Source organism: Arachis hypogaea, chromosome 15, assembly GCF_003086295.3.
Source record: "Arachis hypogaea cultivar Tifrunner chromosome 15, arahy.Tifrunner.gnm2.J5K5, whole genome shotgun sequence".
Classification (NCBI taxonomy): Eukaryota; Viridiplantae; Streptophyta; class Magnoliopsida; order Fabales; family Fabaceae; genus Arachis; species Arachis hypogaea.
The window spans coordinates 58695837-58708979 of record NC_092050.1 but is presented as its reverse complement, the minus strand read 5'-3'; the positions used below and the strand labels follow the sequence as shown (position 1 = coordinate 58708979).

General features: G+C 38.0%; 1 protein-coding gene across 1 annotated transcript; it reads left to right on the top strand.

The window, feature by feature from the left end:
- The first annotated feature begins 7232 nt into the window (after positions 1-7232).
- LOC112750375 (beta-1,3-galactosyltransferase GALT1) lies at positions 7233-12904 on the top strand. Its single transcript, XM_025799081.3, has 9 exons — positions 7233-7581; positions 8459-8674; positions 8752-9553; positions 10346-10581; positions 10668-10949; positions 11178-11306; positions 11376-11555; positions 11983-12090; positions 12200-12904. Exons 2-9 carry the CDS (start codon positions 8642-8644, stop codon positions 12410-12412), a joined length of 1983 nt encoding a protein of 660 aa, XP_025654866.1. The 5' UTR covers positions 7233-7581; positions 8459-8641; the 3' UTR covers positions 12413-12904.
- Positions 12905-13143: the final 239 nt, after the last annotated feature.

The window sequence follows — 13143 nt, the reverse complement described above, 5'->3', positions numbered from 1 at the left end:
ACGAGGGGCGAGTGCTACCAAGGTCATGGCACGCCTGTAACCTAAGAAGGTATTATAGCTAAAAGGTAATAAAAGATCTTACGACAAAGGTTCACTCTTTTTCCTGAAAAGGTATTTTTAATGAGGAACCAAGCCAAGACCTACAAATTACCTAACTTAAGAAGGGTGAGCACCCACATGTATATATTTGCATATTTTCTATCTTGAATAAAGTTTTTTCAGATTTTCTACAAACTCTCTTTATCAAGACGCATTAATCTGAAACGCAAAAATTTATCGCCCGATTATAAAGCTACAGATCGACAAAGTGAAAATCAAATTCACTGCTCGATCACGATGAAGTCGACAAAAATGAAAATCGAATTCATCAAAAGTCAGCCAAGTAAGGATCAAAATCAGCAAGATGAAAAGCGACAAAACAGAATAATGCAAGAAGTTATCAGAAGTGATCCATAGGAAAAGACCTGACGAGGTCTTAATAAAAATGGGTTGCTAAAAATAACTTAAAGACGGACCGACACGAAGAAGTCGGACCAGTCAAACAGCAAAAGTTATAAAAAAGTAAATCCATAGGAAAGAGGGCTGGCCAGCCTTGAAAATGGATTACTAAAAATAACTTAGAAAGGACCGACATGATGAAGTCGGCCTAAAAAGCTACAAAGTTATAAAAAGTCATCCATAAAAGAGACCTAACAAGGTCTAAATAAGATGGATTACTAAAAATAACTTAGAAAGAACTGACATGATGATATCGGCCTAAAAAGCTACAAAGTTATAAAAAGTTATCCATAAAAGGGACCTAACATGGTCCAAATAAAATGGATTACTAAGAATAACTCGAAAGACTCAACAAAGGAGCCAACGCGACAGAAGGCGTGCACTAAAAGGGACAAAAGCTCGACCTACAGAGAGCCACGACCTCACCAAACTCGCAAGTATTCTATGGGAGTACTAATAAAGAATAAGTCGAATAAAACTAGCCTCAGAAACCTTGTTCGACTAACGCAGAAAGTAAAAGCCATCGAAATAGGTTGGACAACAAGATTCCAACACTCTAAATATTCCTGAAAAATGCTAAACAACGCTGCAGACAAGCATATCGCAAAGGAACAAAGCTACTATGACAAAAGGCTCAAGAGGCCACCCAAGAGTCGACCTCAGAGAGCTCAAGAAGCTACTTTGTTTTTCTACATAGAGTTGTTATAGAAAAGCAACCAAAATATCAAAGTCAAAACCACAAGTTACAAAAAATAAAGAGTTCAAAAGCCCACAGACCGGGCTGTACAAACATCAAATAAAAAGATCCAGGTTCCCATCGGGAGCAGCATCCTAAGTCGATGAAGGATAGATGATCCTCGTAGGAATCGCATCTACAGTCCCATCATTCCAGTTCAAGATCTGGACATCAGGGTCGGACCCGGGCTGGCCAACCTCAGTAGTAGGAGTTGAAGAAGCCGGGGCAGCAGAGGCTTTGGCAGATGGCACAGGAGGAGGGTCTACATCTACATCATCATCATCCGAGCTATCAGGGACAATCTTACCATCTACTACAATGTTGTCCAAGCTGAATAGGGTGAGATCGAGTTCAGGCGCAAGAACCCGAACCTGAGCCTTCAAATTCTCATAAGCAGCATTCACGCTACCTACAAGATGACCCTGGAGCTCGGCATAGTCGGCCTGGGCAGATTTCAACCTCTCCCTAAGCTCTATCATCTCACCATAGGCCAGGACATAGCTCTCCTTATGCTTATGCGCCATCTCCTCAGCCAAGTTCGCAGAAGCCGTCGTAGCGGTAGCCCGAGTCTTCTCACCCTCCAACTCTTTTTCCAACTTCGCCATCTTCACCTCGAGCTCCTCCTTTAATCCCTTGATTCTGTCATATTCTGACTTGGCCTCCTGCATAAAGGCCTTTGTCGCGTGAACTGGAACATCCTGGGCAGTCCGAAATAACGCTGCCCCCATGTGTGCCATTTTTATACTGCTCCGAGTAATGAAGTCCAAATGACGAAGAATGGATACATCGTTAGTAGGAACAACACCATAAGGAACAATTTGTTGATCAACAAACCCGACAGCGTCAAAGTCGGGGGCATCCAGATTGAAAGGCTTGACAGTCCTCTGTCTTTCCGGAGGAGGGACGACAGTAGGAGAAGAGGTAGCAGCAGAAGCCTGGGGAGGATCAATCAAGTGGACCTGAGGAGTAGGAATCATCTTCCTCGGCCCAGAAGAGCTCGATATCGGCTGTTTTGGAGGAACATGAGAAGATCCTTCCCCAGCCGCCTTGGCCGATATGTTCTGGGCAGCTGTAGCCTTTCTCGCCTTCTTAATGGCCCTCATGGAGTCATTATTTTTAATCATCTCTGAAAATATACAGCAAGAAACCAAGTTATAAATCGGAAAGAAAAGGAATGAACTCGACAAAATAAATAAACACAACAAATACAAAAGAAGTCGACCACTACTCAGCTCAGCTCGGAGAAGAGAGGGATCTCCTAGGAATTTCTTTGTATCAAGATAGAGAGGTTGCCCCCAGTTCTCTTTCAGCACAGTCACAAAGGCTTGCTCAATCTCATCCAACATCTCCCAAGTATACCTAGACACCACTACATTCTTTTGCCATTCTAAAGGAAAGCTGGGCTCGCCATTCTCATCCAAAAAGAAAGGCCGGGCTCCTTCAACAGCTCGGATCTTGAAGAAATAGTTCTTGAAATCGTGAAAAGATTCATCATACATTGAAAAAAACTTTCTTTCCCTGGGCAGCATGGAAAGATACCCAAGTAGCCTTCTTCTTAGCCACCCCGGACTTAGTCAAAACAAAGAGGTAAAGAAAAAGGGTTTGAGATGGTTTAACATCCAACTCTTGACACAGTAATTGAAAGATCTTAAGGAAGCCCCACGAATTCAGGTGAACCTGGGAAGGAGATACATTGCACGACCACAATAAATTGGTCTGAAAAGAAGTAAAAGGAGAAGTAATGTTCAGCTGGCTGAAAAGATAGTCATAGGCATCAAAGAAGGGACGCTCCCCCTGGACCGAGGTTGGAAAACAAACTCTCTCATCAGAATCAGGCGCTACTAGCTCATATTCTTTTTCCTGTTCCCGACTACTACAAATCCTGTGATGTTTCCTCAGCTCTACAAAGTACTCAGTATTTACCACAGAGACACACATCAACACGAGGGAGTCCAGCCAGTCCGACATGCCTTCAGGGACTTTGGAAGAAGTCTCGACAATATTTTTTCAAGAAGACATGGGTCAACTAGTCCTACAGTAAGAAAAGGAAAAAAGGGGTTACTAAACAGCTCGGACAAATCAAAAAACATCTCGGACAAATATGGATACAACTCGGGATAAAGCATACAAACAGTAAAAGGAGACCCCAGGACTCACACCAAGGTCCAGGGGCATCCTTTGGAGGCAGTAACAGAGTAAGGTTTCAGGAAAAATCTACGACCTACATCCCACAAAACAAGGAAGCAACCCTCCTTCGACAGCAACATCCCATAAAAACACAAAATAATCTATCAAAGTCATCACCTTTTTCAGCCTATCAGAAAAATCAAACATCAAAGCATGCAAAGGGGTAATCATCAAGGGCGCAAGCTTTCTCAAGGTCAAACGTTTAGCATTTCAAAAGGAAAATCATTAAAGGTGCAAATCAAGAAGAGGCAATCAGAAACAAATACCAACATTCAAAACTTTAACTAGCGGGAAACACGAAAAGTCATACACATCAAATAAACCCTCAGATCACACATTTGATCAGATTCACGATAAAGGCAGAAAAGATTCAAACTTTCCAACAAGAATTCAAGAAAAAATCAAAACTTTCTCATAGGCAAGCATAAAAAGACAAATATGCGAAGTAAAAGATGAAAACTAACCTGTAGAAGAAGGAGACGAAAAACTGCTCGTAGAATGAAGGGATGACAAGCCCACACCAACAAATCACTTTGGAAAGCAGGAAGATAGAAGGCATGAAGATGTGAAAGCTTGGGAGCAAGCGAATATAGAGAAGTCACAAAAAGAAGCATTTTCTGCGATTTCTGCAGGTCGCGCATGTCACGCGTACGCGTCGCTGGCCATCTTCGCGTGTCACGCGCACGCGTGAGCCATGCGTGTGCGTCGATGCTCGTTGGTTGTCTCCTTTGTTTCTTGTGTTTCTTCCATTTTTGCAAGCTTCCTTTCCATCCTTTAAGCCATTCCTGCCCTGTAAAGCCTGAAAACACTGAACACACAGATCACGACATCAAATGGTATAAAGGAAATTAAAAATATACAATTTAAAGGGTTACGAAGCAAGTTTTCAACCATAGGATAAAATTGGGAAGGAATTGTAAAATCATGCAAATCATATGAATAAGTGAGTAAAGAGTTGATAAAAACCACTCAAATTAGCACAAGATAAACCATGAAATAGTGGTTTATCAGGCATACCAGTCACCTTGTCTGTGGTCCAATGTTCGTGAGGATGAAAGATCTCGTTATTCCTCGAACACTAAATCCACCAAAGACTAGAAATAATCTAAAGGGGCCCTGTTTGCTATTATGTACGAACCAACTCATCAAATCCACTGGTTGACCGGAGATCCCCAAAGCTTGCCAAACTAGTTGGGCTTTTGGACAATCCCGAATGCAATTTAAAACCAATTCATGACCTGAGAAACATTGTGGACAGCTATCCGTGTGCGAAATGTCCCTCCTAAAACGAAATGCAGCAGTAGGAAGAGCCTCCCGAAGACATAGCCAGGCCAAAAATTTGTGCTTTTCCGGAACATGTTGACGCCAAAGCTAAAGCCCATTACCCCTATCCTCCCAACTAAACATCTTCTTATTGAGTCACAAATAACCACTACGAGTATCATAAACATTTGAAGCCGCACCAGTCCAACACCAATCGACCTCTGTACCAGCTTGAACATCCGGGTTGTAAGAGTTAATGTTGCTCCGCAGAGACTGATCTAGAGGAGAATATATATTCTCAAGGTTCCACTGTCCAAATGACCAAAGGTCCAAGATCCTGAGATCCGAATAAGAAATGTGAACATAATCCATCTCATGACACAGTCGCCCCTCTCTTCTCCATTTAGAAAACCAAAAGTTCTATTCCAAATCCCCAATGCACCAAATAAAACCTTCCTTTAGGATATCCCAAACTCGACATATACTCTTCCAAACATAAGATCCCCTTCCTCGAGACGACTAAAACAATGATCTTTAAAAGAATGGTATTTTTCCGTCAACAGTTGAACCCATAACTTGTCAGGATGGTGAAAAAGTTGCCAAACTAGCTTTCCAAGAAGAGCAATATTAGCACAAAAAGGATCTCTAATTCCCAGACTCCTAAACTTCTTAAGGGTGACCAACACCTTCCAGTTAACTAGATTCAAGCCTCTACCATAAGCTTGACTCTTCCATAGAAGGTTTCGCATAATGAATTCTATCTTATTAGTTACCCCTTTAGGGAAGAGGGATACTTGCATGTGGTAAGTAGGAATCGCAGTCACTACCGAATTGAGCAAACAGAGTCTGCCCGCCTTATTAAGTAATCTCCCTTTCCAGTTGGCTAGCCTTCCCCAAATCTTGTCCAGAACATCGTTGAAAGTTGCGCGTGTCACCCGAGAGTGATTATGGTTCACCCCTAAATACTTGCCCAAGTTCTGGACGAATTTGATGGAGGACACTCCAGTGAAAATCTCTTTTTTTGTCGCCGAAACATTCCTGGAGTATAGCGCTTAACCTTCATCCCAGAGGCTCTGCGGAAATTCTCCAAAGCTACCATCACAGTTTGAACTTGCTATTTTTCGGCTTTACAGAAAAGAAGCAAATCATCGGCAAACATCAAATGAGAAATTCTTGGACCCCCTCTAAAAATCGCAATCGGCTTCCACAAGCCCTATCAACTTGTTGATTAATAGAACAGGACAATCTCTCCATACACAACACAAATAGATACGGTGATATAGGATCTCTTTGCCTAAGACCCCTGCTCGAAGTGAAGCTATTTAATCTATCCCAATTCCAGAGGATAGACAATGAAGAAGCAGTGACACAATGCATAATCAGATTGACTGTCGGAGGAGGAAAGCCAAAACTCATAAGAGTTTGTTTCAGAAACCCCCAGTCCACTCTATCGTACGCTTTCTCCAGATCAATCTTAAAGGCTAGGGTGCCTTTTTTTTACTTTGTCTTATTCATGAAATGGAGAACCTCTTGTGCTACAATAATGTTGTCTGACGTTTCTCTCCCTAGGATAAACCCTCCTTGAAGGGGCCCAATAATCTCTTTGAGATGGGGACGAAGTCTATTGACCAAGACCTTCGTTATAACTTTGTAAACCACATTACAGAGACTGATAGGTCGGAAATCTTTTATGAAAACCGAATTTTCTACCTTCGGAATAAGAACCACAAGAGTTTTCATCATCTTTGGATCCATATCCAAACCAGAGAACGCATGATGAACTATAGTCCAAACATCAAAATCAACAATCTCCCAGTATTTTTTAAAGAAAAAAAAATCTAAAACCCATCAGGACCTAATGCCTTAAAAGAATACATACTGAAAATAGCTGACTTAACTTCTTCTAGAATAACTGGTGCTATGAGACTACAACAAACTTCATCATTCAAAAAAAGTAGCACAAATTACTAAAACAACTTAAATCTACATGCTCCGACTTGAATTCAGCTTCTCTTTTTAGGACTTCCGACTCAGTTAAGTACACATGAATGCTACAAAACAATAGAAGTAAAATGATATAAAAGGTACGATATTTACAATCATATTCATGTCATATATGTATTCGGTTATTAATTATTTAATTAATATTAAATACATTAAATTAAATAATCTTATTTATATATCAATTTATATTACCAATAATTTTAATATAATTAAATTATATTAAATGGTATGATATTTAAGTATTTAATTAAATTAATAAATTAATAAATTAATATAATTAATTATTTATAATTGAATTAATTTAATAAACTAAAAAATATTTTTAAAAATATATTATATCAATTTTATTATTAAGTGTAAAAATTTAATTTTAATATAATATAATTAATAATAAATGATAGATAAATATATAATAGATAATAGATATTAGATATGTACAAATTCTTAAGTTTTAAAACAAAAATCCTTCTAGCAGTTTATTTATAAATTGATTAAATTCAATTTCTTAAAAAATATAATAAAAAAATAAGTCTGAGAGTCTAATAACACCGGAGAACACGGTCGGTGAATGAACCAATGTCTTGGTGTCTTCTACTTTTCTTTCTATGTTCTTTTTGTGAACTAAACAAAAAATTATTTATTTACCTTTCTTATTAATATTATTCTTTAAATTCCTGTATTTCTCTATCTTTGCTGGCTTCTTGCGCGTGGTGCTGTAAGTTTGGAGAGACTATGAAGATGAAACACTGAAGCTTCAAACTTCACAAACACAAAAACACTTCCTTCTTCTTCGCCCTTTCATCTTTTTTCTTTTCACGGCAACTTCAATGCGCGCTCTCTCTCTCTCTTTCTCTCTCCATTTTCTGCCACTTTACCGAGAAAATTTCGTTCAGGTAAACCGATTTTCTCACTTCTAGTTCTACTTGACTAGTGCCGGTCGCTACTTGTTAATACTCAACATTGCAATATTTTTTTATCTTCACTCTAGTCGCCCTATTTTCCACCGGAATTCCACTCGATTCCTACTTTTTCACTTTTTCTCCTTAGTTTTGAGCCTTTCGTTTTCGAGATTCTTTGTTGATTTCTTGCGCTGTTCAATCTGTGTGATGCTTTTGTTGCTTACCTCTGAAACTGTTGAGTTTGTTCTGAGATCATGTAAAGATTTTTTATTTTTTGCAATATTTTCGTCCGAATTATTAGTTATTTATAATTTGTTTTTTGAATATTATGTTTTTTTAAACCTTTTTGTACATTTATGTTATAGTTCATGCTTCCGCACAGACGCATTTAGAGCTCTTCACCTTTTCTATTTCTTTGTATTATTTTTATTTTTGTTCTTTTGGTGTCCGTAAAGTTAATTATCGAGCATAATAGGAAAAAGTTGCATTGAGTAAGATCGGATTTAAAAATCGGTATTCATTGATTGTGGGAACGGTTCACCGCTTAATTTTAGTGGTTATTTAACTCTAAATATCGCATCATTTCATCATTTGGTATTTTCGATTGAATTTTTATTTATATGATTTTGTTGGTAATGAACTATTAAATGTAGCCTTGTTACATATTAAGTATTCTGATTTCGACTTTGATTCCTACTAATTATGACTTTTTAATATCATTGACCACCTTATTATAAACACAAAATATTACATTGCTATATTTGACCAAATGAAATGGTGGTGGGCTGGGGAGGGCATTGACTACTGAATACTTATTTGTTATTTTCATTTTTGGTTTGAAGTAAGAACATTTTTCTTTTGTAAATTGCAGATAGAAAATATGAAAACTTTTTCTTTAAGGGTTGCTAGCCAATAAACAACCGAAGTCATGATCAACTTTCAAAACATGCTTCCAATCCAAGGCCTGGTGGTTGGTACTTGATATCAGTTAGGTAGTAGATTGAAACAAAGAAGCAGATCTTGCTGTGTTCGCATCAAGTATCTTCAATCATTTATGGTTTCTGCCTATTTGTGCTTCACTACTAAGGCAAGAAATTATGCAAAGGATAGTGATTAAGTCAACAGTGGTTTGCTGTCCTTATGACTAATACCGTGTTGGTGCAGGGCTGTTGCTTCATTCATAACATCATCAAAATGAAGAAATTGTATGGAGGAGTCTTAATTGCTTCATTGTTTATGCTGTTTATGCTTATGATCCTGCGATATGGGGTCATGAAAAATCCTATCAGTGAAGCTTATCCAACAATACCTGTCTCCCTTAATGTTAATGGTACTAATCCTCTAGAATGGATAAAACCTATGGCTCCTCCTGCTGTTCGCAATCCAGCTGTTACATCTCAAGTTATTTCTGCTGATATTTTAGTATCTAGCCTCTTTTTGGGGAGCAACTTTTCGAAAGAAGAGCAGCAAGCTCTGCAGACACGGAACCACTTGAAACACTTACTTGATCATGCTCAGGGTTTACCTAATGCAGTAGAAGCTATCAAGGAAGCTGCGGGTGTATGGAATAGTCTTATTTCTTCAGTTGAAGAGCAAAGACAAGGTTATGCAAATGATAGTTCTAGAACAAAAGAGAAACAGTGTCCCCATTTTCTTAACAATATGAGTTCCCCTGAACTCGGTAACGGTAGTTATGAACTGCAAGTACCCTGTGGACTGACACAGGGTTCTTCCATTACTGTAATTGGCATTCCAAATGGTCTTCTTGGCAATTTTCGGATTGACTTGACTGGAGAACCACTTCCTGGGGAGCCTGACCCCCCTATAATTTTGCACTATAATGTTAGGCTTCATGGTGACAAAATCACTGAAGATCCTGTAATTGTCCAAAACTCCTGGACAGCAGCTCATGATTGGGGAGGAGAGGAGCGTTGCCCATCACCCACTCCTGAAAAGGTTAAGAAAGGTGAAAATTCTGCTCTCACCATTGTTTCATCATCCATATGAATTCATTTCATTGTAATTGAAGTAAAGTTCTTGTCAAGATTCTGACAATTTTCTTAATATTTGATCCCCATAGCTAATAAGTAATAGCAAATGTTTGTCCAGTGATGGAGAAAGTGATATCCATGTCTAAAGTGACACACCATTTTCTCAAAAAAATTGATATCATAGTATGTTAAAAGATCTATCTATTTTATTTTCCCAGTCTTTTGCTTATTAATTAGTTCTTTATTGTCTGCTTGGTTTTTGCTAATGTAAGAATTATGTATGGAAAATAATTTGTAATTATCATTTTTGTTTTCCACTTTTTTTTTTTTAATTTGATGGGAATTTGGTGTTGATGTATAGATACCGGGGACTAGCATAATGGTCTGTGTTTTGCACATGAACATACATTAATTATGCTCAAGCATTTCTCATTCTTGCCTAGATCCTTCCTTGCCCTCCACATTAATTTCATGCTTCCCTTGCATTTTGGCAATACCTTGTCCTGCTTTTCTTCACCTAGACACTGCAACCTGTCCTGGATGTTTCTTCAGTCTTCACAATCATTTTCCTTTTCTCTGCTGCTAATATAGTTCCTTTAATCATTAAACATGTTTCACCTTTCATAATGATGTTGCCCACTAGCCCATCCCTACATGGCCCATCCTTATTGTAGTATATACTTGGCCTGACGACCTATTGAATTTCACAAGATTTTGCATTTCTATTATTAACTTCCATGGTTTGTTGTTGCTATTTCATTTGGCAGTTGATGACTTGGAAGAGTGCAATAAGATTGTAGGGAAGAACATAAGCCAACATTACATGGCTGGCATGCATTCCTACACTTCAAGGCAATCTTTAGCAACAGAAGAACACTCAAAACAGAGTAAATACTTTCCTTTTAAGCAAGGTTTACCTTTTGTTGCAACTCTTCGAGTGGGATCAGAGGGAATTCAGATGACAGTTGATGGAAAGCACATAACTTCATTCGCTTTCCGTGAAGTACTTTCTTTCACTCTTCCTTCTGAATCCTAACTTACCGAATACCAGTATTAATATGTTAACTGACTTATCTGGTTACATTCCAGACTTTGGAGCCATGGGTTGTCAATGAGATACGAATTTCAGGGGACATCAAGTTAATTTCTGTTCTTGCCAGTGGTCTGCCCACATCAGAGGATTCAGAGCATATTGTCGATCTAGAATCACTAAAAGCAAGTCCTGTATCAGCACAGACCCCATTAGATCTCTTCATTGGTGTCTTCTCTACTGCGAACAATTTCAAGCGTCGGATGGCTGTTAGAAGAACCTGGATGCAATACAATGCAGTTCGAACAAACAAATCAGCCGTGCGCTTCTTTGTTGGTTTGGTGGGTGTTCGTTGTCATTTTCTCACAAAAATTGTGGAGAATCATTTCAGTATATAAAAATTAAGGTTTCTCATCTATTGTGAATTGATCGTCAAACTTCAAAGTTGCCTATTTAATAAGCATATGCCATTTGGAAGTTGTTTCTATTCAAGCATGTCTTCTTGCTATTGTTTCTATTCAAGCATGTGAATTTTTTCCATAATTTCTCCTGTTTGGTTTGATGCACAGCACAAGAGCCAAATAGTAAATGAAGAACTATGGAAAGAAGCACAAACCTATGGAGACATACAGCTGATGCCATTTGTTGACTACTACAGTCTTATAACCTGGAAGTCTTTAGCTATTTGCATTTTTGGGGTAACGTCTAATATTTTTCTTTTAAGTTGGAGAGTCTCCCCAACTTCATTGACATGATCTCTTCAACAGACGGAGGTTGTTTCAGCAAAGTTTGTCATGAAGACAGACGACGATGCATTTGTTCGAGTAGATGAAGTGCTGGCATCTTTGAAAAGGATCAATGTGGCTCATGGTTTACTATATGGACTTATTAATTCAGATTCTAGACCACACCGAAGTACTGATAGCAAATGGTACATCAGCCCAGAGGTATGTTCTCCCTGAAAAATTGCATATCACGTCTGTGTTGTTTTTCGCTATCAGTTTCTGATCATAACATTCTATCTCGTATCGATGGTTATTATTACTGATGTAATATGCAGTACCTTAATGACATGGCTTTCTTTATACATAGATCTTTGTTGGATGTAATTGTCTATGACTATGTGCAAGTATATATTTCATTTAGCATTGATAGATAGATGTTTGTCACTTATCATATGCTTGGTGTTCAGAAAGTGATTATCGGAATACTTGGTTGAGTTCTCAAACTCGAAGAAACTTAATATTTGCTTAGAAATTAAAAAAAAAATATATGCTATTCATTGCCTTTTTCCTGGCCTGATTATGAGAATACTTGTTGTCTATTTTGTTTACTTTCATCTAAGTATCTATCTTGTTGGCTGTTGTGCTAAAGGAGTGGAGTGAAGCAACTTATCCTTCTTGGGCACACGGTCCTGGCTACGTTATCTCAAATGATATAGCAAGGACAGTGTACAAGAAATACAGAGATGGTCATTTAAAGGTAGTATATAATTAAATCTATAACTTGTTAAAAGCTACATGAAAATTGTGTTTGATTTCAAACGTATTGGTGACATATGTGAACACTAAATTTCATCATTGTGTGGCAGATGTTTAAACTAGAAGACGTTGCAATGGGAATATGGATTGCAGACATGAAGAAGGAAGGTCTAGAAGTTCGGTATGAGAATGAAGGCAGAGTCTATAATGAAGGTTGCAAGGAGGGTTATGTGGTTGCTCATTACCAAGGTCCTAGGGAGCTGCTATGTTTGTGGCAGAAACTTCAGGAAGGAAAAGGTGCCAAATGTTGTGGTGATAGATGACTGCTTGCACGAATGAATTTTTTCCCCGGAGTTTATAATCTCAATTGGAAAATTCACTTGACGATGTTAAGTGTAGATTTTCGCCATTGATTTAGTTGTCTCATGGGATCACACCAGAATTGACCTAAGTCAATGGTCGAAATTTACGCTTAATATGGTTAAATGATGATTCTAATTGAGAGAATCCATTTTGTTTTTCCCACTTTGGATGGCATAGGCGACGAGTTTGTATGATAATTACTAATTAGTGTAGTTAGTCTAGCTCGAAATTACTGAAAATGGTCAATATTAGGGTTTATCTTTTTAGTCATAGATTTGTTCATTTTAGATGTGATCTTTGTTTGTTACCTGTAGGAAGAGGTTTGTATAGAAGCGCCAAATCAAAAATAGGTAAATTAGGTTTCTTCGCATTAGAATCAATTTTTTTAACGGTTACACCTCATTGTAGAAAGAAACTCCTATTTTTTAATCTTACTGGAAGTCGTCGTGCCATGTAGCAATCTTACATCTTTATTTTTTTATTTTTATTTTTTGGTCAGGCAATCTTACATATGAAGTAAGTGGATAATCTTGTCCGAGTAACACGTTGCTCTAACCCAGCAAAGATTTTAATATAAAAAAGGAATGCTCATCTTTTGATAGCATCTGAGTATATCTGTGACATTAATTAATGTTATATAAACTAACGCTACTAGTTACCAGGTTCACAACATTCTTTGGAATACGGTAAT